Source organism: Mesoplodon mirus (assembly GCF_964341445.2).
Source record: "Mesoplodon mirus genome assembly, chromosome: X".
Taxonomy (NCBI): domain Eukaryota; kingdom Metazoa; phylum Chordata; class Mammalia; order Artiodactyla; family Ziphiidae; genus Mesoplodon; species Mesoplodon mirus.
This window is the reverse complement of record NC_138981.1, coordinates 31,044,612-31,068,638: the sequence shown is the minus strand read 5'-3', so window position 1 is coordinate 31,068,638 and position 24,027 is coordinate 31,044,612. Positions and strand designations below refer to the sequence as shown.

Sequence of the window (24,027 nt, the reverse complement as noted above, 5' to 3'; positions counted from 1 at the left end):
ACCTACCAAAAGAATTTGATTGTTAGAGATTAACCTACCTGAATCAACTCATACTGTTATAACACATACCAAAATTCCTCTGAAAGTTATCTTTATATCTTCTAAAAATAGATTGTCCATTAGGTAGTATTGCTACTATGAAAGGATCCATGTGATAAATTTATCTCATTCAGTCCCAAGACAAAAGTTACTCTCTCTAAAAGAGTATGCATGGATCCAAAAATAACAGTTTTTTTTTTTTTTTACTTTAATTTCCAGGAAGCTCAGATTTTTTTTTTTTTTTCGGTACACGGGCCTCTCACTGTTGTGGCCTCTCCCGTTGCGGAGCACAGGCTCCGGACGCGCAGGCTCAGTGGCCATGGCTCACGGGCCCAGCCGCTCCGCGGCATGTGGGATCCTCCCAGACCGGGGCACGAACCCGCGTCCCCTGCATCGGCAGGCGGACTCTCAACCACTGTGCCACCAGGGAAGCCCTCAGATTTATATTTAGTTCATAATTATTATAATTCTATCAATTTTCCTTTCCTTCTAATTGTCTTGTGATCCGATTTTTACATTTTAATTCTCCTGCTTTTTACATTTTGAACGATAAATGATCCTGAAGTACTTTTTTCTAGAGGTAGCATAGTTATGACTTTTAAGTGAACAACCATGGAAATAATACTTTAAAAAAGAGCATTTTGAAATTTCTGTTTGAGTTCAAATTATGTATTTATCAGAAACATATGAATTGCAACTTCACTGGAAACAAAAGAGTATGAAAACATTTACACCAAGAACAGCACTGTTCCAAAGAAATTGAATGCAGGCCACAAATTCAAGTCATGTGTAATTTTAAATGTTCTAGAAATGACATTTAAATAGGAAAAAGAGGTAAATAAATGAATTTCAATAATGTATTTTATTTAACCTGATATATCAAAAATATCATCATTTCAAGATTTAATCATTATTTAAAACTACGAGTTTGTATTTTCATACTAAGTCTTCAAAATTCAGTGTATGTTTTCCAGTGACAGCACATCTAGATTTGGACTAAGCACTTTTTAGGTGCTCAATAGCCACATGTGATGAGAGACTACTACATTGGACAGCACGGCAGAGTGTCCTTGTGATTTTTATCAACTAAATTAGAGTAGTGTTGAGAGTGAAAGGGGGTGCTGTTAACAATTATGCCAGGACAACAAGAGTAAAGCAGAGCAAACAGTCTCCCTAATTAAAATGATGGTAATTGCCTGTTCAGTCAGGAGAAGTGATAAGACTGTACAAAACTTAGATAATTATAGACACAAATATGTGTGTATATACATAAATATTACATAGATTACATATATATGTAATCTATAAAATTAATATATAAACATATTTGTAATTTAATGTAGTATGTATATACGCAGACATATGTAGCTATATATATAATTGATATTCTACACAAATGAATTTAAAGAAAATTGTTCATTGAATGAGCTTAGAATTTGAAGTAAAGGTGCACAATTTTGACATGAGCGGTGTAGAGAAACATCCATGTTTGATTTATGAAAAAGATATAAGGTCATTCATAGTACTTTTCAGCTGTATGTATTTATGCCCATTAATGTTCTAAATGATGTCATTTTGAAATTTAAAAATCACTGTATATGATGATATCTATTGAATGAAGAGTCAAGATATTCTTAAATTGATCACCTGTGCTGGAGGCTTGCTTCAGCCATCATGGATGTTTCTTACCAATATTTTGATAAGGGCATTAAGCTAAGTTAGCATCACTGCCTTTTAATACTTTTCTTTGCAAAAATGTAATGTATGCAAAGTAAAAACGTTATTTATTTTAATACTCTAAATTATGGTACAGGATGAAGTCAACCGGCTGTCAGTTCTTCAGCCTCAAATTGAGCGATTAAAAATTCAAAGCATAACCCTGAAAGAGAAAGGACAAGGGCCAATGTTCCTGGATGCAGACTTTGTGGCCTTTACAAATCATTTTAACCAAGTCTTTGCTGATATGCAGGCCAGAGAGAAAGAGCTACAGACAAGTAAGTAAAAATACTTAAAATGACTAACTTGATGTTTTCCAAATTAGTTATTTATCATGAAAAGAGAAAGTACTAACATGAAAGAATGATTTCCATCAAAGAAACCATACTCTCTACAACCTGTAGTAACAACTAATGAAATGTTGTTTTCAGAAAACAAATCTGTTAGATTTCCATTTCTTGCTCCCTCCATAATAATGTCATGACTATGAAGAACAAATAAAGTATATGTTGTATATAGGCGTAACTTCTCCTTGGCGGGTTGCAAATTTTACAGTCAAATGTTTGGAACATTGAAGGAAATAAAAGAGCAGTTGAAGCCCTGTTAGTAGGTTTTCATCAAATCCAGTTTGCTTCATGTGCAAGGATATCTAGCGAGGCATCTTGCTAATACTTCTGTCAGTTTATATGAAGATTATTATAGCTTAGCATACATGTGACAACTGAAACTCAGCCAAGGACAAATTATTCTTTGGGCTGCATTTTACTCTTGGATCACTATAACTATACAATATCTTCTTTTTCTCATTTACTGGTAAAATACAACGTATGAGTGGGGCAATTATGCAAATGCCTACCATATGATGAGCAAATTTTTCAGAATGTCAATTTTGTCTCTCACCAATTTGCTCTTATGATATTAATACACAGTCCAAATATCCCTACTCATCAGACAAAAATTCCTTTGACAGGCAGGTTTATGAACATTTTTAAGGATTAGCGAATGGGTCTTCGGTTCACCATACACATATATACATATATATATATATATATATATGTACACACAAAGGATTATAGAGTAAAACTAGATTTTTAAGGCATTAAGATAAAAATATTTTTTAAAAAGTCATCCTCAAAGTTGTCATGAGAAGCACAAGAACATATATTTGTTTTCTACTGAAATTTTAATTTGTTGGAACACACATTTTTAACTGCTTTCCTTTGTAAATGTGCAAAACATTTACCACATAATAACATTGCTAGAATCAGCATAGTGTAATACACGGGCTTTCCTCACTTTCCTTTTTTTTTTCCTTTTTATTTCCTGGTGAGGTCATGTAATGAAAGATAAATGCATTTTTTTTCCTTTCTTTTACTTCTGAGTCATTTTTACTGAGAGGTTTATTTTCCTGATAGGGAATCAGGTAATACAACTTTACAGTAACGTCAGCTCCCTCTAGTGGATTTCAGTGTACTTGTTGCTGGGCCTCTGTAAAATCAATTGGGGAAAAGATTGTAAATGTCCTAAATTTTCAAACGTTGACCTATTTAAGAATAATGCATTTTTCTTATCATAAAATCCATAAACCTCCCTTAAAGTCAAGTACATGTTAATGGTTATACTGTAACTGGTTGGCAAAGGAGCTTATTCACTTAAAAAATTTTAATTTACATATACTTACTCACTATATTAAGGTTTAACATTTTTTTCTGTTTCTTTTAAAGGTGTTCAGAATGTTGATGTGTGATGATAACAGATTTGATTATGATACCATAATATAAATATATAATAATATATAACCTCTGTTCATACAGCTGTCAGTATACCCATCTATATTAGCATGTCTTCTCTTTATCTTGCATATATATGATGATTGTTTATAAAAGTGCCAAATATTTTCATTTCATTTATGTCTAAATAAATGTACTCCTTTCCACTGTATTAACAAAAATATCTCTAACACTTTGATTCACTCTTTTGGAAAACTTGTTTTGATTCATTAATAATCATTAATTAAATATGGATTATATATATGAATGATAAATTATGCAATTTATATTTGTATATATAATTTACATGCATTATGTGTATTAAATATTATATATAAGTTATGTATATATAATTTATACATTGCATATATTATGTATTATATGTATAAATTATATATAATTTTATGTAATATATATTTATATATAATTTATGTATATGTATTATGTACATATATAAAAATGGTGAATAAAAGTTCACCACATCAAGTCATATTGCAGTTCAGTTTGTTAATTAATAATTATTTTCAAGGAATTTTCCATGTGTATGTTTTCCCCCAAACTTACACCGGGGAGTAAATCTCATTTCTTGTATTATTACATGGTGCTTTGAACATATTAAGTATTCAGCAGATAAGAGCTACCATCTTGCGAATCCATCTTGACTTTCATTCCCTCTTTCCTTTTCTTCTTTACTAGTGTTCTCACAATGAAACAAAAACTTGAAATCTTAAGTGTACTTTAAATGGTGAAAACTGGTGTGAGGAATTGGTGGTTGGTATTTGGCAAAGATGATATGAGAAAATAATATTAAAAGTTAAATGTATTCTATATTCATAGTAATTTTTAGTCTACAAACAACAATCTTATAAATTATCTTTCTTAGTCCTCAGAGAGGACACAGAAGCTGAAAGATGAACAGGAATTAGTGAGGCTAAGGGTAGTAGGTGCTGGCTAGCTAAGAATCTGAGAAGTCCTGTGTCCCTGGAGCACAGAGAGGAGAGAGTGATGCAAGGTGAGCTTAGAGAGGCAAACAGTCTAGAAGGGCCTTTTATGAGCCACGGTGAGGGTTCTAGACACTAACATGAGAAAAATGAAACAATACTGATGGGTTTTATGCTGTGATATAACATCATAAATCAGTTTTTCATTTTCAGAAACTGAGCGGTGAGGATAGATTGAAAGGAAGCAAAAGTACACGTGGAGAGACTAGGAAGGATCTTCCCTTGTGTGGGTTTTGCTTGAGCTAAATAATTTACCTGTGAGATACTAACAAAGGCATTTGATCTTTTCACAAGTCGTTCTGTCTTCTCAGAATAGAGTGTTAGTTTGGTTTAGCTCTCAACGGGAGAACTTTACGTCTTGCATCCAAATACTGATCCAAAGCAGTTATACAGAAAAAGATCAACAGTTCAGAAACTGAAATATTTCCCTTCTCATTAAACTGAGAGACCAGAAGGAAGCTAAAGAAGGGAGAAGACAATCAGGGCCTCCCTTAGAAATGAAGTGGACTTGAGGGTGAGATTAGAGCCCGTTGGGTAACTATTCCCACAGCTCTTCAGATGTATTTCCTGAATGATGAACCCACACATGGGTAGTGAGATAGCTAGTTCAGAAACTATGGATATGCTAAGTCCTGTTTCAGTTCTAGCTCCTCCCCAAAGCAATCCACCTGTGAAACACCCAGAGAGTTTACTTAGGATCCAGATTTCAAGGAAAAAAATGTGCCCAAACATCCCGAATCAGAATACAGAATAAGATATTCCATCTATACAATATGGTAAATAGTGCCCACATGCAATGGTGGTCTGGATTCTTCAATACTTTATCAAGGTTTTGAAGAGAACCTGAGACTTTACATAATGTAAGTTATTCATTGAATAATGCAAATTAATGTGTACTTTGTTGACATTTTGTTTGACACAAAGAAAAATAATGTATTAAGTTGTGATTATTTCTTAAGATCTAGCTAGAATTGTATTGGTTAATAGAAGAAAGATCAATCAAATTTATTATTTAATAATTTAGAATGTTTCAGTGGTCATCTTCTTTCTGGATTTGAGAGGTTTTTGTTTTATGCTGGCCTGTGCTGAAAAACAATGGATTCTTTGAATGTATGGCATTTTATTTCTGTCAGTCTGTCTGTCTATTTCCTTTCCTCCCTCCCTCCTTTGATCTATTCCATAGGTGGATGCTGACTGAGTTTTGGACCATCTATAATATTATAACATATATTTATGAGTTAAGTAACTGTTTTATACTTGTACAGTGCTCATGCTACCTTATCACTTTGGTGATAAGCTGACAAGTCAGAAAATCTTTGTTTCCTCTCATTTAATGTAGGTACAATTACAACTACAAATACAATCTTTCCCCAGGATGCTACAAATGCCAAGATTATCCTCAGCACAGTCTAAACACTCTTCCAAATACATGGTTAAATATGCTGTGCAATATAATAAACTATGCCTTGTATATGTATTTTTAAATGACCATTAACTATTAACCAGTACTGAAACAACAGTATTTAAGTAAACCTGAAGTTAAACAAATAAAATGCTTTCATCCTTTTTGTTACCATTTCCCTTGATCTTTATCTATTATTATTATTTAAATTTTGGTCTGATCATGATTCTCTTTGCAGGATGAAGTGGACACTAACTTTTTAAATTCACTCTGTGTGTGTTAGGATATTCATATGCATGCATTGTATGTCTTCATGTGTGGACATTGTGTGTGTATGTGTGTGTGTTTGTAAATCATTTCAGAGCAATGTCTTAGGTTTGGCTATGCATCTGGTTCTCTAGAAAGTAAAATTAGTTCAAAGGAACCTACCTCTCCCCACAAAGGAAAGAACGTGAGTGCCTCTATTCAGCTTTTGTTCTCTCCCTAGCAAGGAAGTGTTCTCCTTTTATTAACATAGATAAAACTTTGTATTAAACTCTTACAATTTCTACTTAGTCTTGAGTATGTCTCCTCCACTTTCCTGTTGTCTTGCATCTCCCTTCTAGCTAATAATAATAGCAAATATGTACCCAGCAATGGATGCAGTAATCAGCAAATATAGAGACAAATTTAGAATAAAATGTAGCATCTTATTAAGATCTACAAAGGCCTTCATGGTCGTAGTTTCCCCTGCCCTAATGTCCCACCACACTTCACCTTGCTCACTTTGTTCTTGCTACACTTGCCTCCTTGCTGTGCTCCTACCTTACTAGAATTACTCATGTCTTTGGACTGTTAAACTTGTTATTACCCACCTGGAAAACCTTTCCTCTCTGTATTCATATGGCTCCCTCCTTCAGTGCTTTTAAGTCTCTTGTCAAGTGATAGTTCCAAGGAGAGGGCTTTTTTATTCACTGTCTAGTCCCTTTCTATCCTTTTTATTTTATTTAATACTTTTATTATATTCAAAGAGTTTCTGTAACATATAGACATTTTTTAAATAATGAAAAAAATAGAAATCTGCATACTGAGCTACTAAACTTAAGAAATGGAATATTGGTAAAACCACTTATGTACTTTGTTGCCCCTCTCAAATTCCATTCCCTCCCCTCTATACGCACTCTCACCATCATCTCCAGGCACATCTTCTGTTTGTCTCTTTTCAGTGCCATTCCCTGCTCTTCCTATGGAAACTACACTTCCTAGGATCCTTTTTTTAAACTGTCTACCTGCTTGGTTCAGCCAGTGGGAGGCACTTGGAGGATACTGAAGGTGAGAAGAGGAGAGAAGATAGAATATTCTCTTCCCCTCTCAGTGTTACAGGGTGCCTCTCCGTCAGTGGCTGAGAATGAATCCTCCAACTTTCTAGCCCTCTCTGGAAACAGCATACCTCAGGGACCCTGCATCCCCAAAGGGAATCCCCCTGTGAATTCAGCTCCTGCTGGGTGGTTCCAATTATTGGTTTCTTGTAACACCATCTCACACCTCTTCCCTTTGTCCCTCTAAGCTTGGAGATAGTAGTATCTTCCATTGCTAATCTATTGATTGCCCACCATCCCTTGTGTAAATCCTCGTTGCTCCAACATTTTTATATCTAATTCTCAATCTTAAATTTTTTTTATTGCATTATCTGGAAGGATCTCCCCCCCGCCCCCGCCATAACTTAATTTTTCTTCACTGCCATTTATTTCTGTTAGTCATTATAGTCTCTTGATTTGTTTGTTAATTTTCTGACTCACCAATTAGATTTTAAGCATCATGAAAGCCAAGGCTTTGCTATTTTAATTTTTACTTCTTGCTTCCCTGGTGCTCAGAGCACTGAATAAATATTGGCTGAATGAAGGAATAATAAATGACTTTAATTAATTCTCCCGGAAGTATCTACATCCCCATTTTTATAAATGAGGTCTAAGATGCTAAAGTGTTAAGTAATTTGCCAAAGCTAGTGAGTGGAGAGCCAATTCCAAAGCACAGATTTACTGAACTGCAGAATCAGACTTGCTAATTGTCATGCTACACAGCCTCCTTCTGTACAAACAGAATGGAGAAGCAGTTCTGATAGATGTTCATGAAAAACCTGTTGATCTTTTTCTAATAAAAAGTAACCCTAATATCTTCATCAACTCTTTCTATACTTATCTTTCTCTCCTGACATATATTCATCATCTGGATAAAATTGGACTGATTCATATCACCTCTGACAAGCTTCTAATAAATGTTTATTGTGTCCCAGCCACTGCCACAAGGAAATCAAGCACTGTTTTCCAGAATGTATGTGTTCAAGTTCAGTTAAACCAAACTTTGTACATTTTATAATCTATCCAACATACCTCCTTGTCTCTACCCATAGACCTGTCTCCTTCCAACTCTTTGCTTCATCATAACTAAATACTCCTTTACTTCAGTACTATTCATGAGATCCCTCTTTGTTTTTATTAATAATTACCTAGCATTCAAATGTATCTAGTTAGCAGAGGAACACATTATTTATATGAAAGAAAGCAGTGAGGTTTAAAGTACCACAGAGATCTTTTGAGATCCTTCAGTATGAAATCAGAAGTGCTCAGGTTGAAGAAGGCCTCTTAAAATAAATTTGGGCATGAACTGCCAAATAAATATAAGCACATTGAGTAAAATTCTCAGTATCCCTTTCTAACACACTTTCTAGAAATATATTTTCCGTTTGAAAACCCCACTTAACTAGCGTGCAAAATACTTTCCTATATTCTTCTCATTTAGTTTAGAAGGAATTGGTATATAGAAGTGAAACTCATAGGCTATCTGATAAAAATAATGTGGTTTAAATAATGCAATTGGATAAAGTGATTTGAGCTAGTATTTTGCACTGTGATTTTATCTATTTAGGAAAATTCTCAGCCATTATCTCTTCAAATGTGGCTTCTGTCCCATGTCTCTCTCCATGATTCTGGGATACATTTATGTTCATTTTACTGTTTTTTTCCTATGTCTCTTATTCTCTCATCTTTATTTTCCATCTGTTTGTCTCTCCATGCTTCATTCCAGATATATATGTATATGCATGTATACATATATATAAATACACATACATACACACACATACATGTATATGTTTCTGGCCTACCTTCAGATTTACTAATTCTCTGTTTAGCTTTGTCTAATCTGCATTTAAACCTATTCATTGTGTTATTACTTTTCACTTATTGCATGTTTCAGTTCTACAATTTCTTTTTTATTCTTCTTAAAACACTTAAAATCATTTTTATGGTTTCCAGTTTTCTGCCAAAATTCTCAACCTTGAACATGGTCAGTATAGCTACTTAAGTCACATAATCTGTGTGGGTGTGTATAAAATAGAAAATAATGTATAATAATAAATAATATATATACACATATATACATTTTAGATTTAAAACTTCTATATAGCTATATATACACATACACATTGTACTTTCCCATATATATATATATTTCATTCCCTAATTTTATATATAGTTGGAATGAATATATGTATGTACAAATACATATATGTGTGTGTGGTATGTGTGTTTGTATGTATATATATGTATGTATATATATATATATATATATATATATATATATATATATATATATATACACATATATGTTAGAGAAAGTACATTGTTTGTTGGTGGCTTTGACTTTGAAACAAGATGATCTTGGTTTAAAATCCTGGCTGTGACACTTACTAGATGTTTGACTCTGAACAAATTAGTTGGCCTTCTTTTATAGCCTCTATTTCCTCAAATGTAAATGGAATAAAAATGTCTATCTCACAGGTTTATTGTAAGAATTAAGAATGATAATGTGTGTGATCATTATTAGAGTTTCTGACACTAAGCGCACACAAATTGTGCTTCTTTTAGTAAAATACAACATGAACTGATGTAATATAAAATATCACCTGCTGTAGATAATGATACTATTTTCCCCAAAGGCAAATGATAATACAGAAAGAGAGTAGGCTTCAAAGTCAAATATACACGAACTCTACTTGGTTTCTCTGACTACCATCTGTGTTACCTTGGGCAAGTTACTCAGCCTCTCTGTTGCTCCATTTCCTCACCTTAAAAAACATGAATTAAACAATGCAAATCTTGCAAGGCTGATAGGAGGATTCGATGTAATATATGCATAGTTTCTGTCAAAATATCAGGCATGTAATAGGAATTTATCTTCAACAACATAATCATATTCTAATCTGTATATTAACGTTTTCACACTTTGTTAATATTTGTAATTATTAGTATGATTGAGTTTGCTGGCAGCTTAGGAAAACAAATGAAAAAGTTTTAAATGGTTAAATGATTCTCTTTTTTTCCCTTTTGATAAAGTTTTGGACACTTTGCCACCCATGCGCTATCAGGAGACCATGAGTACCATCTTCATGTGGATCCAGCAGTCAGAAACCAAACTCTCTGTACCTCAGGTCACTGTCACTGAATATGAGATCATGGAGCAGAGACTTGGGGAGTTACAGGTCTGTGACTATTTAAATGTCTTAAACAATATAGTACAGATCTCATCTATCAAGGAATCACATTGGTATAACCTTAATATAATACTAGAATTAAAATAATCGTGGCTAGTATGATAGTTTACCAGCTGAAAAAAATGAAGATTAAGAATTTAAAAGTGTAATATTTTATGCATTTGTGCCTTCTCTCCATAAGATAAAAATTCCATCTTTGAAAACAATGATACGGTCTACTTATGAAGTATATTCATTCTTGCTTAGTGTATATTTTCAGAAACATGCATTTTGATTATTATAGAAGCTCTGTTATCATTCCTCCCCTTTGCTTGCTGATTTAGAGCTCCTCTCACATTTCCAAAAAGAAAGTGGTAAAATTAATGTAGTTATAAAATTAGTTTTAATTTAAACCCTTTTTGATATAATATTGTAATTCGTTTTTGAGTTCTATTCACTATATTTTAATGGTGTTATATCAGGAAATAAAATACTAATATGGGAAATTAAAGAAATAATTTGTATGAGATTTTAGAATACTTTCCCTGCTAGTTCTGAAGAGCATGTGTTGTATATCTAATCACATTTTATTTTGTAAGACATTAAAGCATATTCATTCATTGTATTTAAGAGCTGAGATAATATGTCCACATTTTGAGAATTAAATTAAGAAGAAAAGTTAAAAATTTAACTTCTATATCAAGAGTTCTTTCTTGGGAATTAAATATGATTTCCTAAAAAAGTAATTTTAGAAGAATTTCTTCAAAGAAATCTTTATTTAAACATTTCCCAGTATATATTGTCCTATTTAAACTATTTCCTCTACTATAATACCAAACAACCTATAACAGTTTAATCTTTTTGCCCCTTTATGTTGTTGTTTGTAATACCTGGAATAGTTCCAAAATTTACTTTGAAGAATATGTGACTTAATAAAACTATACATGGAAAGACAGAAGAGTACAAAGGTATAGTAATTAGGGGAGTGGGTTAAGTATAAAAGAAACGGTATGCAGATGAATGGGACAGTGTATTTCCATTGATAAAACAGTGATGGAGGGAAAATTATTTATAAATATTATTGAGAAGATGAATTATTAACTAACTGAAAAAAATGAAGTTAGAACCTTGTGTCAAATGTTACACCAAAACAAACTACCACATAGATTAAGAAGTCAAAAACATTTTAATCATAAATTTTGGAGAAATTTTTAATAAAACTTTAAAAACATATGATGGGGAAGCACAAAAATCAATGGAAGTGATCACAAACATTGTAAAAATACCAGAGCCAATTGTAAAGAAAAATGAGATAAGGAAAACATTTGTCTGAGTAAGTCATTAATAAGGTAGTCACCAGAAAGAGACATAAATGACCATTAATCCTATGAAAAATTGTAACTCAAATTGTAAAGGATGTAGTACAAATTTACAAAATGAGACATTTTTACATACTCAAGTGCAAAAAGAAATCTAAAAAAATAAAACAAATAAATGAATATAACAAAACAGAAACAGACTCATATAGAGAACAAACTAGTGGTTGCCAGTGGGCAGAAGGGTGAGGGAGGGGCAAAATGGGGGTATGGGATTAAGAGGTACAAACTACTATGTGTAAAATAAGTAAGATACAAGGATATCTTGTATAGCACAAGGACTATAGCCAATGTTTTATAATAACTTTAAATGGAGTATCATCTATTAAAACATTGACTTACTATGTTGTACACCTGAAACTAATATATTAACTCAATTATACTTTAATTAACAAAACAAATTGTAAGAATGTAGTACAAATTTACAAAATGAGATACTAGTTTTTACATACTAAATTGCAAAAAAAAAAAAAAGAAACCCAAAAGATATAGTAAGTGCAGGTCTGGCAGCAATGAACTACATCTCACTTATTAGTGGGAATGTAAATTGAATGTAAGCTTTGCTGAGGAAAACTTTTCAGATATAGATACATAGAGATATAGATAAATAGATCATAAACATAATTTAAAAGAGTGGAAAACTTAAAATTAATTTATACAGCTAATAATGGGAAATGGTTAAATGAACTGCAGAAGCAATTAAAATCTGTTTTTGAAAAATACTTAATGACACGAGAGAAGGCTCACAATAAATTGCTTAGCTCAAAATGTAGTTCTAGCATAGAGGGAACTTTCCACAACATAATAAAGGCCATATATGACAAACCCACAGCCAACGTCGTCCTCAATGGTGAAAAAGTGAAATCATTTCCACTAAGATGAGGAACAAGACAAGGTTGCCCACTCTCACCACTATTATTCAACATAGTTTTGGAAGTTTTAGCCACAGCAATCAGAGAAGAAAAAGAAATAAAAGGAATCCAAATCGAAAAAGAAGAAGTAAAGCTGTCACTGTTTGCAGATGACATGACACTAAACAGAGAATCCTAAAGATGCTACCAGAAAAGTACTAGAGCTAATCAATGAATTTGGTAAAGTAGCAAGATACAAAATTAATGCACAGAAATCTCTTGCATTCCTATACGCTAATGATGAAAAATCTGAAAGTGAAATTAAGAAAACACTCCCATTTACCATTGCAACAAAAAGAATAAAATATCTAGGAATAAACCTGCCTAAGGAGACAAAAGGCCTGTATGCAGAAAATTATGACACTGATGAAAGAAATTAAAGATGATACATATAGATGGAGAAATACACCATGTTCTTGGATTGGAAGAATCAACATTGTGAAAATGACTCTACTACCCAAAGCAATCTACAGATTCAATGCAATCCCTATCAAACTATCACTGGCATTTTTCACAGAACTAGAACAAAAAATTCCACAATTTGTATGGAAACACAAAAGACTCCGAATAGCCAAAGCAATCTTGAGAAAGAAAAACGGAGCTGGAGGAATCAGGCTCCCTGACTTCAGGCTATACTACAAAGCTACAGTAACCAAGACAGTATGGTACTGGGACAGAAACAGAAATATAGATCAATGGAACAGGATAGAAAGCCCAGAGATAAACCCACACACATATGGTCACCTTATCTTTGATAAAAGAGGCAAGAATATACAGTGGAGAAAAGACAGCCACTTCAATACATGGTGGTGGGAAAACTGGACAGCTACATGTAAAAGAATGAAATTAGAACACTCCCTAACACCATACTCAAAAATAAGCTCAAAATGGATTAAAGACCTAAATGTGAGGCCAGAAACTATCAAACTCTTAGAGGAAAACATAGGCAGAACACTCTATGACATAAATCACAGCAAGATCCTTTTGGACCCACCTCCTAGAGAAATGGAAATAAAAACAAAAATAAACAAATGGGACCTAATGAAACTCAAAAGCTTTTGCACAGCAAAGGAAACCATAAACAAGACGAAAAGACAACCCTCAGAATGGGAGAAAGTATTTGCAAATGAAGCAACGGGCAAAGGATTAATCTCGAAAATTTACAAGCAGCTCATGCAGCTCAATATCAAAAAAACAAACAACCCATTCCAAAAATGGGCAGAAGACCTAAATAGACATTTCTCCAAAGAAGATATACAGATTGCCAAAAAACACATGAAAGATGCTCAACATCATTAATCATTAGAGAAATGCAAATCACAACTACAGTGAGATATCATCTCACACTGGTCAGAATGGCCATCATCAAGAAATCTACAAACAATAAATGCTGGAGAGGGCATGGAGAAAAGAGAGCCCTCTTTCACTGTTGGTGGGAATGTAAATTGATACAGCCACTATGGAGAACAGTATGGAGGTTCCTTAAAAAACTAAAAATAGAACTACCATACGACCCAGCAATCCCACTATTGGGCATATACCCTGAGAAAACCATAATTCATAAAGAGTCATGTACCACAATGTTCATTGCAGCTCTATTTACAATCGCCAGGACATGGAAGCAACCTAAGTGTCCAGCAATGGAGAAATGGATAAAGAAGATGTGGCACATATATACAATGGAATATTACTCAGCCATAAAAAGAAACGAAATTGAGTTACTTGTAGTGAGGTGGATGGACCTAGAGTCTGTCATACAGAGTGAAGTAAGTTAGAAAGAGAAAAACAAATATCGTATGCTAGCACATATATATGGAATCTAAAAAAAAATAAATTATGGTCATGAAGAATCTAGCAGCAAGACGGGAATAAAGATGCAGACCTACTAGAGAATGGACTTGAGGATACGGGTAGGGGGATGTGTAAGCTGGGACAAAGTGAGAGAGTGGCATGGACATATATACACTACCAAAAGTAAAATAGATAGCTAGTGGGAAGCAGCCGCATAGCACAGTGAGATCAGCTCGGTGCTTTGTGACCACCTAGTAGGGTGGGATAGGGAGGGTGGGAGGGAGGGATACGCAAGAGGGAAGAGATATGGGGACATATGTATATGTATAACTGATTCACTTTGTTATAAAGCAGAAACTAACACACCATTGTAAAGCAATTATACTCCAATAAAGATGTTTAAAAAATGTAGTTCTATGCATACTAGATATTGTGTAAATAATCAAGGGTAACAGTTTAATAAAGTAAAATAAAAATAAAGTAAAAAATAACATATCACAAAATAAACATAAGATATGCAACCACCAAATTATGTTTGACACATAGTTATGCATATGTGAGTGTAAAATATGATCAGCTATTCAGGGTTTAGTTTTACATAGAAAGAACTGGAAGTTTATGTAAAAAGTAGTAGTTGTATATAATGGGTATTTTTTTCAATTTTTTATCTTCAACCTTTTTAGTTTATAACCAGAAAGTAACATTTAAATAAATACTGAGTAGGTGAAACCTAAAGATGCGCATCCTATTATAAGGGGTGGAATAGATTATACAGTACAAATGTAAAATCAAGTTTGTAAATTCTCCCCCAAATTCTCTAGAATTTCACTGTGATACTACAAAACAGAGCAATGTCTTTTGAAAAATAAAAAAACGTTCATTAACTGGCATTAGTAAACCATCTATCTGGTAACTTATTCAGAGCTTTGTTATCACATCTATCAATCTGATTTAGTTATATTTTTATCTATGAGGGTTAGAAGTTATCTTACTTAAAGGCTCAGTATAATTAAGTTAAACTCCATTAATTGAATCATAAATGCAGTTATTAATATACAGACAAAATGTAATAAAATTAGGTGTGCTAAAGTTCTTTGGTTCAGTAATATATAGCTTTGTATATATTTGGCATTGTTCATAAGACTAGGCATAGATTTTTAAATAAAATATTAAATAATGTGTAAACTACTCTTATTAAAAGAATTTAAATGACTATTTTATAACTGATGTTACATTTATTTTTAGATGTTTGAATCACGTAGCTTTCATTTTAAATAATTTGATTTATCTGAAACTAGTCAATGAAATTGAACAGTGAGACTCATTAGTATTCATCAATTAGTATAAATGCACTTTCTTATTTTTAATTTTGAGGCTTTACAAAGCTCTCTACAAGAACAACAAAATAGCTTAAACTATCTCAGCACCACTGTGAAAGAGATGTCAAGGAAAGCGCCCTCTAATATTAGCAGGAAATATCAGTCAGAATTTGAAGAGATTGAGGGCCGATGGAAGAAACTCTGTGCCCAGCTTGTCGAACATTGCCAAAAGCTAGAGGAGCAAATGGCTAAACTCCGAAAACTTCAGGTAATTCAAGATTTTACTTTTTATATTCATTTTTTTCTTTACTTGTTTGTCTCCTAGTGATGAGTTATAAAATTTAAAGACATTTAACCTCCATAGTTCCTCAAAGTCAGTGATAAGATCACAAGACACAAATGTGTCTCAAAGGAGTATAGTCTGCCTATTGATTTTAAGAAAACTTTAATTAAAAGTTCTGCTTCTTAGATTTTCTTTAGAATTATTATTTTTTCACCAGTACCAGTAGGACTTAAACATGTTTTTAGCTCAGTAATTTTCAAAACCCATCTTTTCTTTAGTCTGGTTGTCCTCTAAATAGAGGTATCATTTAGCTTATGAATAGATAAGAAGTTATCTACCATGTAATATAGTCATATCATTTCATCAGCATATTTCACTTGTAATTTTATGTATAAATTTGACCCCATCACCTTCCACAAACCAACTTCTACTGACTTAATTTGTTTGGATAGTGCCACCTGATCACCCAAGCATTAGTAAACCAACAATTACACTGTAGCCTAAAGTTTAAAACATTTGGTGATGCAGGTAATATCTGTCTTATGTGGTAAATTATTGTGAAAAATATTAATGCTGGGAAGAATTTTGAAAGCATCATGGCGTGATGGAAAAGCATTGGAATAAGATGCCTTTGGATCTAAATCCCAGTCCAGCTACTTAGTTGTTTTTTTCTTACCTTTCACAAACCAAAAGACCAAGCAGTTTTAAATCATTCTTTAAAGCACAACATCCACATTTATGTGTCTCTACGTATGAACATATGTTTACATGCATATATATGCATACACATATATACATAAAAACACATTTTTTATCAGTACCAGTGGCGAAAGAGGGTATAATTACTTGGTCCTTGTCATCAAGGAGCCCATGTTCTGGTGGAGGAGAAAGGTGAGTGTATTTTTTTTCCTATTGCTGCTGTAATAAGTTGCTGCAAATTTAATGGCTTGAAGCAGCACACATTTATTATGTTACAGTTCTGGGTGTCAGAAGTTCAATGTCAGTCTCAGTGAGCTAAAATCAAGGTATAGACAGGGCTGTGTCCCTTCTGGAGGCTTTAGATGTCAGCCAGATAATAATGTTGAAGTTTTTAGATTTAGTCAAATGCTTTTAAAGTCATTATTATTTATCATATCGAAGAGGAAAATTTCTGAGAAGCACACATTTTCAATAGAAATTTAATTAAGAAAGGAGAAAGTAGCACATCTGGACAGCATAGTTGAATTGTAGGCAAATAAAGGAGTTTGAAAAATCATACGCTTGAAAAGTAGCCCCCAAAAAGCAGCAGGACAAGCAGACATTATGTGAGAAAATAATGGGATGTACTTGGCTATTTACAAATGATAAAAGATGACATTTTCCACCTGATCATTACTTCACCCTGGTCAGGCAAATAGGACATGAAAAGCAAATTTTTTCTCTCCTTAAAGATGACAAAATCTTGTTCTGAAAGTTCTCACCTGGAGGGGCTATGTAAACTGTCAGCTGTAGAAAACAGTTTTTGGAAGTTCAGGTTTAGGGAGGCTATAAAGACACCATTACATTGAGTTTACTGTTCGTAGTTTGTTTTATGTACTTAAGGGCACATTGTTAGTATTATCATGAGTTGTTTTGTAACTTAAAATTTCTCTAGAGGGGGATATGATTTAATGTTCTCAAGAGCAACATCATAAAACCACATTTGGTAGTAATTTTTTATTTTTAACAATAGCAGACTTCATACACCAGTGCTCATACAGTAGGCTATAAAAATGCATTCTTAGAGAAAATATTCTTTTCCTGAAGAGCTACTTACAGACATCCTTCAAACATGGGAATTGTTCCTGGGCTTGTGTTCAAACATATCACCGTGATGAATTGTGTTAAGATAAATCAGCACCCCAATAATGCCTTAAAATGGGTCTCTGATTTCAGAATCACATAAAAACCCTGAAGAAATGGATGGCCGAAGTTGATGTTTTCTTGAAAGAGGAATGGCCTGCCCTTGGGGATTCAGAAATTCTTAAAAAACAGCTGAAGCAGTGCAGGGTAAGATTTTTATATGACACTTTTCATATGAAGACTTTTATATGGAAAATATTATTTAGTTATATCGATGATTCTGAACCAGGGGCAGTTTTGTCCCTCTGGGGGACATTTAGCAATGTATGGAGGCATTTTCATTTGTCGCAACTTGGGGTGGGGTAGATGCTACTGGCATCTAGTGGGTAGAGGCCAGAGATGCATCTAAATATCCTACAATGCACAGAACAGCACCCCACAGCAAAGAATTACCCAGCCCAAAATGACGGTAGTGCCAAGGTTGAGAAACTGGGCTAAATAAGAGAGAAATAGACAAAATATTGCCTTTTACTCAACACTCACTTTACAGTATTATTTTGATATAACATGCAGTTTAATTTAAAGGTAAAGAATTTTTGAGCTATTTGTTATATCTTATAACAGGTTATCAGTCATACTATGTTTTTCTTACCATGTATGTTGCACTGTAGTATAAGACAACATGTATCTTGAAATAATATTGATTATACAATTGTCATGCAGTGGGAGGAGAACAATCTAGCTCTTTAAAGAACTTTCTTTGTGAATAAAAGCTAAAAAAGCAAATCCATTTTAAAAATAACCTTCACACCATCTTGCTATAAACAATTGTTGCAATACCCTGTGTTTGAAAATCAAAATTCCTTCAAAAATAATAATGTATAAAACTCACCATTTTTGCACAGTTTTCTCACACGAAGTATTAAGCTTATTTACTTTTGTAACTAATATAAATAGACTACAGATATATAATTCCCTATTTCATTCATGCCATAAAAACCACTGAACAATTTTTTGCAACATATATTTCAGATTTTAAAGGGCAAAATTCATGTGTAGTGTCATGATTCCTAATTATATGTTTCCTACCTATGTTGCATTTCTAATAGGTTGTGGTAATTTTTTCAGCTAACTTAAATTGAATTATTTCCTTAGCTTTTAGTCAGTGATATTCAGACAATTCAGCCCAGTCTAAACAGTGTCAATGAAGGTGGACAGAAAATAAAGAATGAAGCAGAGCCAGAGTTTGCTTCTAGACTGGAGACAGAGCTCAGAGAACTTAACACTCAGTGGGATCACATGTGCCGACAGGTATGTTCGATCTCTGACTGTGGCTTGCTTCTTTTTAATTATGATTTCTTAATGTCTCCCTTCACCATTGCCCTTTTAAAAAGTTTAGTCTCTATGTTGTTGCTTTAAAGCGCGGTTAATTAAAACTAGCCTTTGTCTAGCATATAAATTATTTTCACAGTAGATATTTTAAATAGTATATTCATCTTATTGGGGTCCTAAAATGACCTTATCGCATGCAGCTGTCATTCTGAACAATAAGGCCCTTTTCTTAGGCATTACTTTTATTGAATTTTTTCTCCAATGCATAACTTTATACAAGTAGTTGGATCAACAAAAGATACTTTTTACTTCTATGCTTGGTGCAGAAATAAAATGAATAGTAATGCATGCATATGTACAAATATGATAAGTATTTTTCACTTTTGATTGTTAAGATTGACAAGTTTGGCTTCTTCAGTACGTCCCTTTCAATAAATGGATTAAGATTGGGAAATAGTTAAGAATAACTCAGTAGAAAACATATAAAATAACTGTACATTCACATCTGAGTTCCTCATTTTTATATAGCAGTGTTTTATAGATATTTATTTCCAATTTTAAGATTAAATTATGGAAGAGAAAATATTACATTCACACATAGTGTACATCAAATACTTCTTGTTCAAAGGATGAAATTTTGACCTAATGCAATGACTGCTTTTCAATACACTAATACCTTTTTTGAAGTTAATGAGAGGTTTCATTTTACGTGTATTAGAGGCAGTCAGTCTTTCGTTATTTCTAAGTAACCTTTGAAAGTTGAAAAGAAATCATGCCAAAAGGCAAAAACTAAATTTGAAAAAGAAAGGAATTTGGACAAGTAAAAATCAAGGCAAGTCACCCAGCTAATACCATCACTGACAAATGCTCAACAGTTCTATTAACTCACAGATGAGATAGCCCTGGGTCAGCTAGCTTGCATTCTTCTCCTGCAGTAAGCTGGTTCTAGAAGGGATGTTCAGGAAAAAAATATTACTTAGAGAATAGATTATATCATTGATGTTTTCCTGGAAGGCCAGTATGAAAGGTATTTGTTTGTTGAATGCTTTTAATGGATGAATAGAAAGGACAACACCAGTTTATTTAGAGCAAGGGAGAGGACAACAGCAAAAAAATTTTTATGAGAAAATGGGCGGGAAATAAGAGTCATTAATTTTCTTTTAAATCACAGTGAGGATTTACTATTCATGTCAGGTATGATGGGAAGCTATTAGACCTTTAGTTATAGAAGTGGCATCATGTAAAGTGGTTGTTTAAAAGTTTGCTATATAATCCTGTTATATGAAGAATAGACCAAAGGGGCACAAGTGGAAGCATGTAGGAATCCCAGTTATCCAGGTAGGAAATAATACTGGCAAAGAACAGTGGGGATGTTAGTGGAGATTGAGAGACATGAAGAAATTTGAAACATATAATCCTCTTATGACATCGTGTTTGGTTAACTGTCCAAACCTTTCCCAATAATTTTCCAAGTTCTTCCATAGAGATAGAGCTGGTTTGAACTCTTGTTGCTCTGTCGCATTACTGTTTATTGCTTTTATGTGCATTTTCCCATTACACAGTAATTAACATGAAGAGGGGCTGTGTTATTCTAGGCAAACTGGACCAAAGTGCTTGTGAGAGTCAAACTTTGTAGAAACTCTATCCTCCCTGGCCATCTTCAGCAAGCTTATCTCACTCAATGTGGTCACTTATTTTTCTTGTTTCTTCTAACCAATTAGGCAAGTTCTTCCTTGTTATATTTTTCATCAGGGCTTTCACACTCACATCCACCCTTGATCATTATTCTTATCCTAAGTACACATTCGTTTCTTGATTTTCTGTTTTATCAGACCCCATTAGAAATAGCAGTGCTTGCTGAAGGAGAATGCTTGCAGAAAGTCCAGGGTGATGGGGAGGGAGGGATGAAAGCATATTCAGAGTTTTCTGTTTTGAGCAACAGTGTTGGCTACTGTGCCTTTAAAGAAGGAAAGACTGCGAGCTAAGGGAGGAACCAAATTGACTAGCTTAATAGAATGATCAGTACTTGTATTTTGGTCATGTTTATTTTGGAGAAGTAGACAGTCAAAATACATCCAGAATTCAAGTGGGGTACTTAAATTGAACGTATAAACTATGTACACAAAAATAAAGATAAAATTTATGTAAGATAACTCCTATCTCACAATGAAAAGATTTGTCAGACCCACTTCCCTAAAATATTTGGCCAAATTGGATAAAATAAAAACTCTGATGGATGGAGAAGACTTTCTTGTGGATGGAGACGCAAACAATGTGTAAGAGCAAGAGCTCTGGAACCAGATTGCCTGGGTTTAGATCTTGCCTCCACCATAAACTACCTGTGTGATCCTGGAAAAGTTGTTTAATCTCTCTGTGCTTCAGTTTCCCAGTCTTTACAGTGTGATGATATTACTGCCTGCTTTATAAGAAGTTTAAAATAATAATTAAATGAATTTGTGTTTGTAAGGTGTATAGATCAGTATCTAGCACAGAATAACCACTTGTTAAATAAAATAAATGGATATGAAATAAACATAAACCTACATATATAAAATTATAAAGCATTTATAATTTCTAAATAAATAATGTATGATTATATATTTTAATTATTAGTGGCTATAAATTTATACTAGATAGTTATCAAGAAACACTGGATTTAGAAACCAGGTGGATGTCATTCTGGCACCTTGCAGATCATTGTCTTTCCAAGTCAATACATCTTTCGGGTGCAGTCATCCATAGACCCCTGGGTCACTCTGCCTCATTCCTTAAGTATTTTAACAGCTGACTCACTGTTACTCCTGTCATAATTCTTGGTGATTTCAGTATCTTCTTAGATGGTTCTTCCAGTTCCTGAGCCCTCGGTTCCTTGATAACCACTCCAGTGATTTTTGTCTTCCACCCTGCCTCAGCCACTCACTCCCAGCTTCATAACCTAGACATCGTCACTAGCAGTAACTTCTTTATAATTTCAACCTTAAGCATCACACCTCGCAGCCTCCAGCACACATACAATACAACCACTATGGAACCTGTATGGAGATTCCTCAAGTAATTAAAAATAGAGCTGCCTTATGATCCAGCAGTCCCAGTTCTGGGTATATTTACAAAGGAAATGAAATCAGGATCTCAAAGAGATATCTGCACTCCCAAATTCATTGCAACATTATTCACAATAGCCAAGATAAGGAGACAGCCTAAGCTTTGGTCAGGGATAAACAGATAAAGAAGATGTGGCGCACACACACACACACACACGCATACGCACACACGCGCGCGCACACACACACACACACAGAGTATCATTCAGCTTTGAGAAAGAAGGAAAGCCTGCAATTTGCAACAACCTGGATGAAACTTGAGGGTATTATACTAGGTCAAATAAGTCAGAGAAAAACAAATACTGTATGATCTCAGTTATATGTGGAATCTAAAAATGCCAAACTCAAGAGAGTAGAATGGGGACTGCCAGGGCTTGCAGAGTGGGGGAAATGAAGAGATTCTGGTCAAGTGGTACAAACTTCTGGTTTATGATGAGGAAGCTCTTGGGATCTTATTTACAGTATGGTAACTACAGCTGACAGTTCTATATTCTATACTTGACAGTTGCTGGAATAGTAGATCTTTAATGTTTTCACGATAAAAAGAAAAATAGTAATTATGTGTGATGATGAAGACACTGATTAATCCTATTGTGGCAGTCATTTCACAATATATATGTATACTTTAAACAGTGTTTTATGTCAGTTGTATCTTAATAAAGGTGGGGGGAAAAGGAAGTGGAATGGGGAGGGGCAGTGCTGAGTGTTAGATTTACAAATTCTAGAACAGGAAACATGAAGAACTTTCTATTTTATCAAGAGGTTGATGCAATATAATCTGCTGAAACTGGCGGTGGATTGGTAAATTTAAGGCTAGAAGGTTGACATGACTAATGTGATAAAGGTGAGGGAGAAATTGTGATTTTAACCTCAATGTTTTCACAGAAATCCTTCTAAAATACGAAACCACACACAAAAAAATTCATCTCTCTCTGATCAGTTGTAGAGCTGTGGAATGTTAAATTTGGAAAAGACCTTGGAAATCTTCTGGTCCAATTGTTAGGTTAGTTAAGAAGCGGAGATAAAGAGAAATGAAGTGATGTTTTCAGGTTCACTTAGCTTGTTAGTGACTGAGTACAGGTATCCAGATTCCAAAGCTGGTGTTCTTTCCAGTGCACTCATGCTGTCACCTCAAAATGAATTCCTTTTCTTTTCTTTCTTTCCTTTTAAAATAATCACTCCTGATCCTTTTCTTCTGGTTTAGTTTTATAGCATGCAATATTTTTTTTAATACAAGTCTTTGCCTAAGTTCCATTAGTCACTCTAATATTATTGTCACTTTGCCAACTACCTCAAAAGACTATAGCAGAGTATCTCCGTAGAAATTTAACAGCTTGTTTACTTGGGCTTATTATAGGCTCATTGACTACGCAAAATAATCTTTATACCTTAACTAGTGTAATTGTTAGATACATGCTTCTAGCTGTGTCAGAATGAAACATACATTTACATGTCAATAGATGAAGCACTACATTCTCCTAGGAGAGTAAAGAAATTAGTTTTAATTTAACTACATTAGGCTTAGGGTGGTTGTAAAGTGTAAGGAAAATTAATATGATGATGGTTCTGTACATATTTAGTATTGGGTAAAGTACCATGAAAACTTCGTTATACTAAAATTATGCCTTATATGTTAAGACTTTACAATTACAACTC

The 24,027-nt window shown here is 33.6% G+C and overlaps 1 protein-coding gene across 2 annotated transcripts in view; it reads left to right on the top strand.

The window, feature by feature from the left end:
• DMD (dystrophin) overlaps positions 1-24,027 on the top strand; it is a 2,064,872-nt gene that overhangs the window by 726,045 nt on the left and 1,314,800 nt on the right. For both annotated transcript variants that reach the window (XM_082609524.1, XM_082609523.1), the window contains exons 21-25: positions 1,853-2,033; positions 10,301-10,446; positions 15,890-16,102; positions 18,032-18,145; positions 19,094-19,249. In XM_082609524.1, the coding sequence (XP_082465650.1) occupies positions 1,853-2,033; positions 10,301-10,446; positions 15,890-16,102; positions 18,032-18,145; positions 19,094-19,249 (810 nt within the window). The remainder of the gene's footprint in view (positions 1-1,852; positions 2,034-10,300; positions 10,447-15,889; positions 16,103-18,031; positions 18,146-19,093; positions 19,250-24,027) is intronic.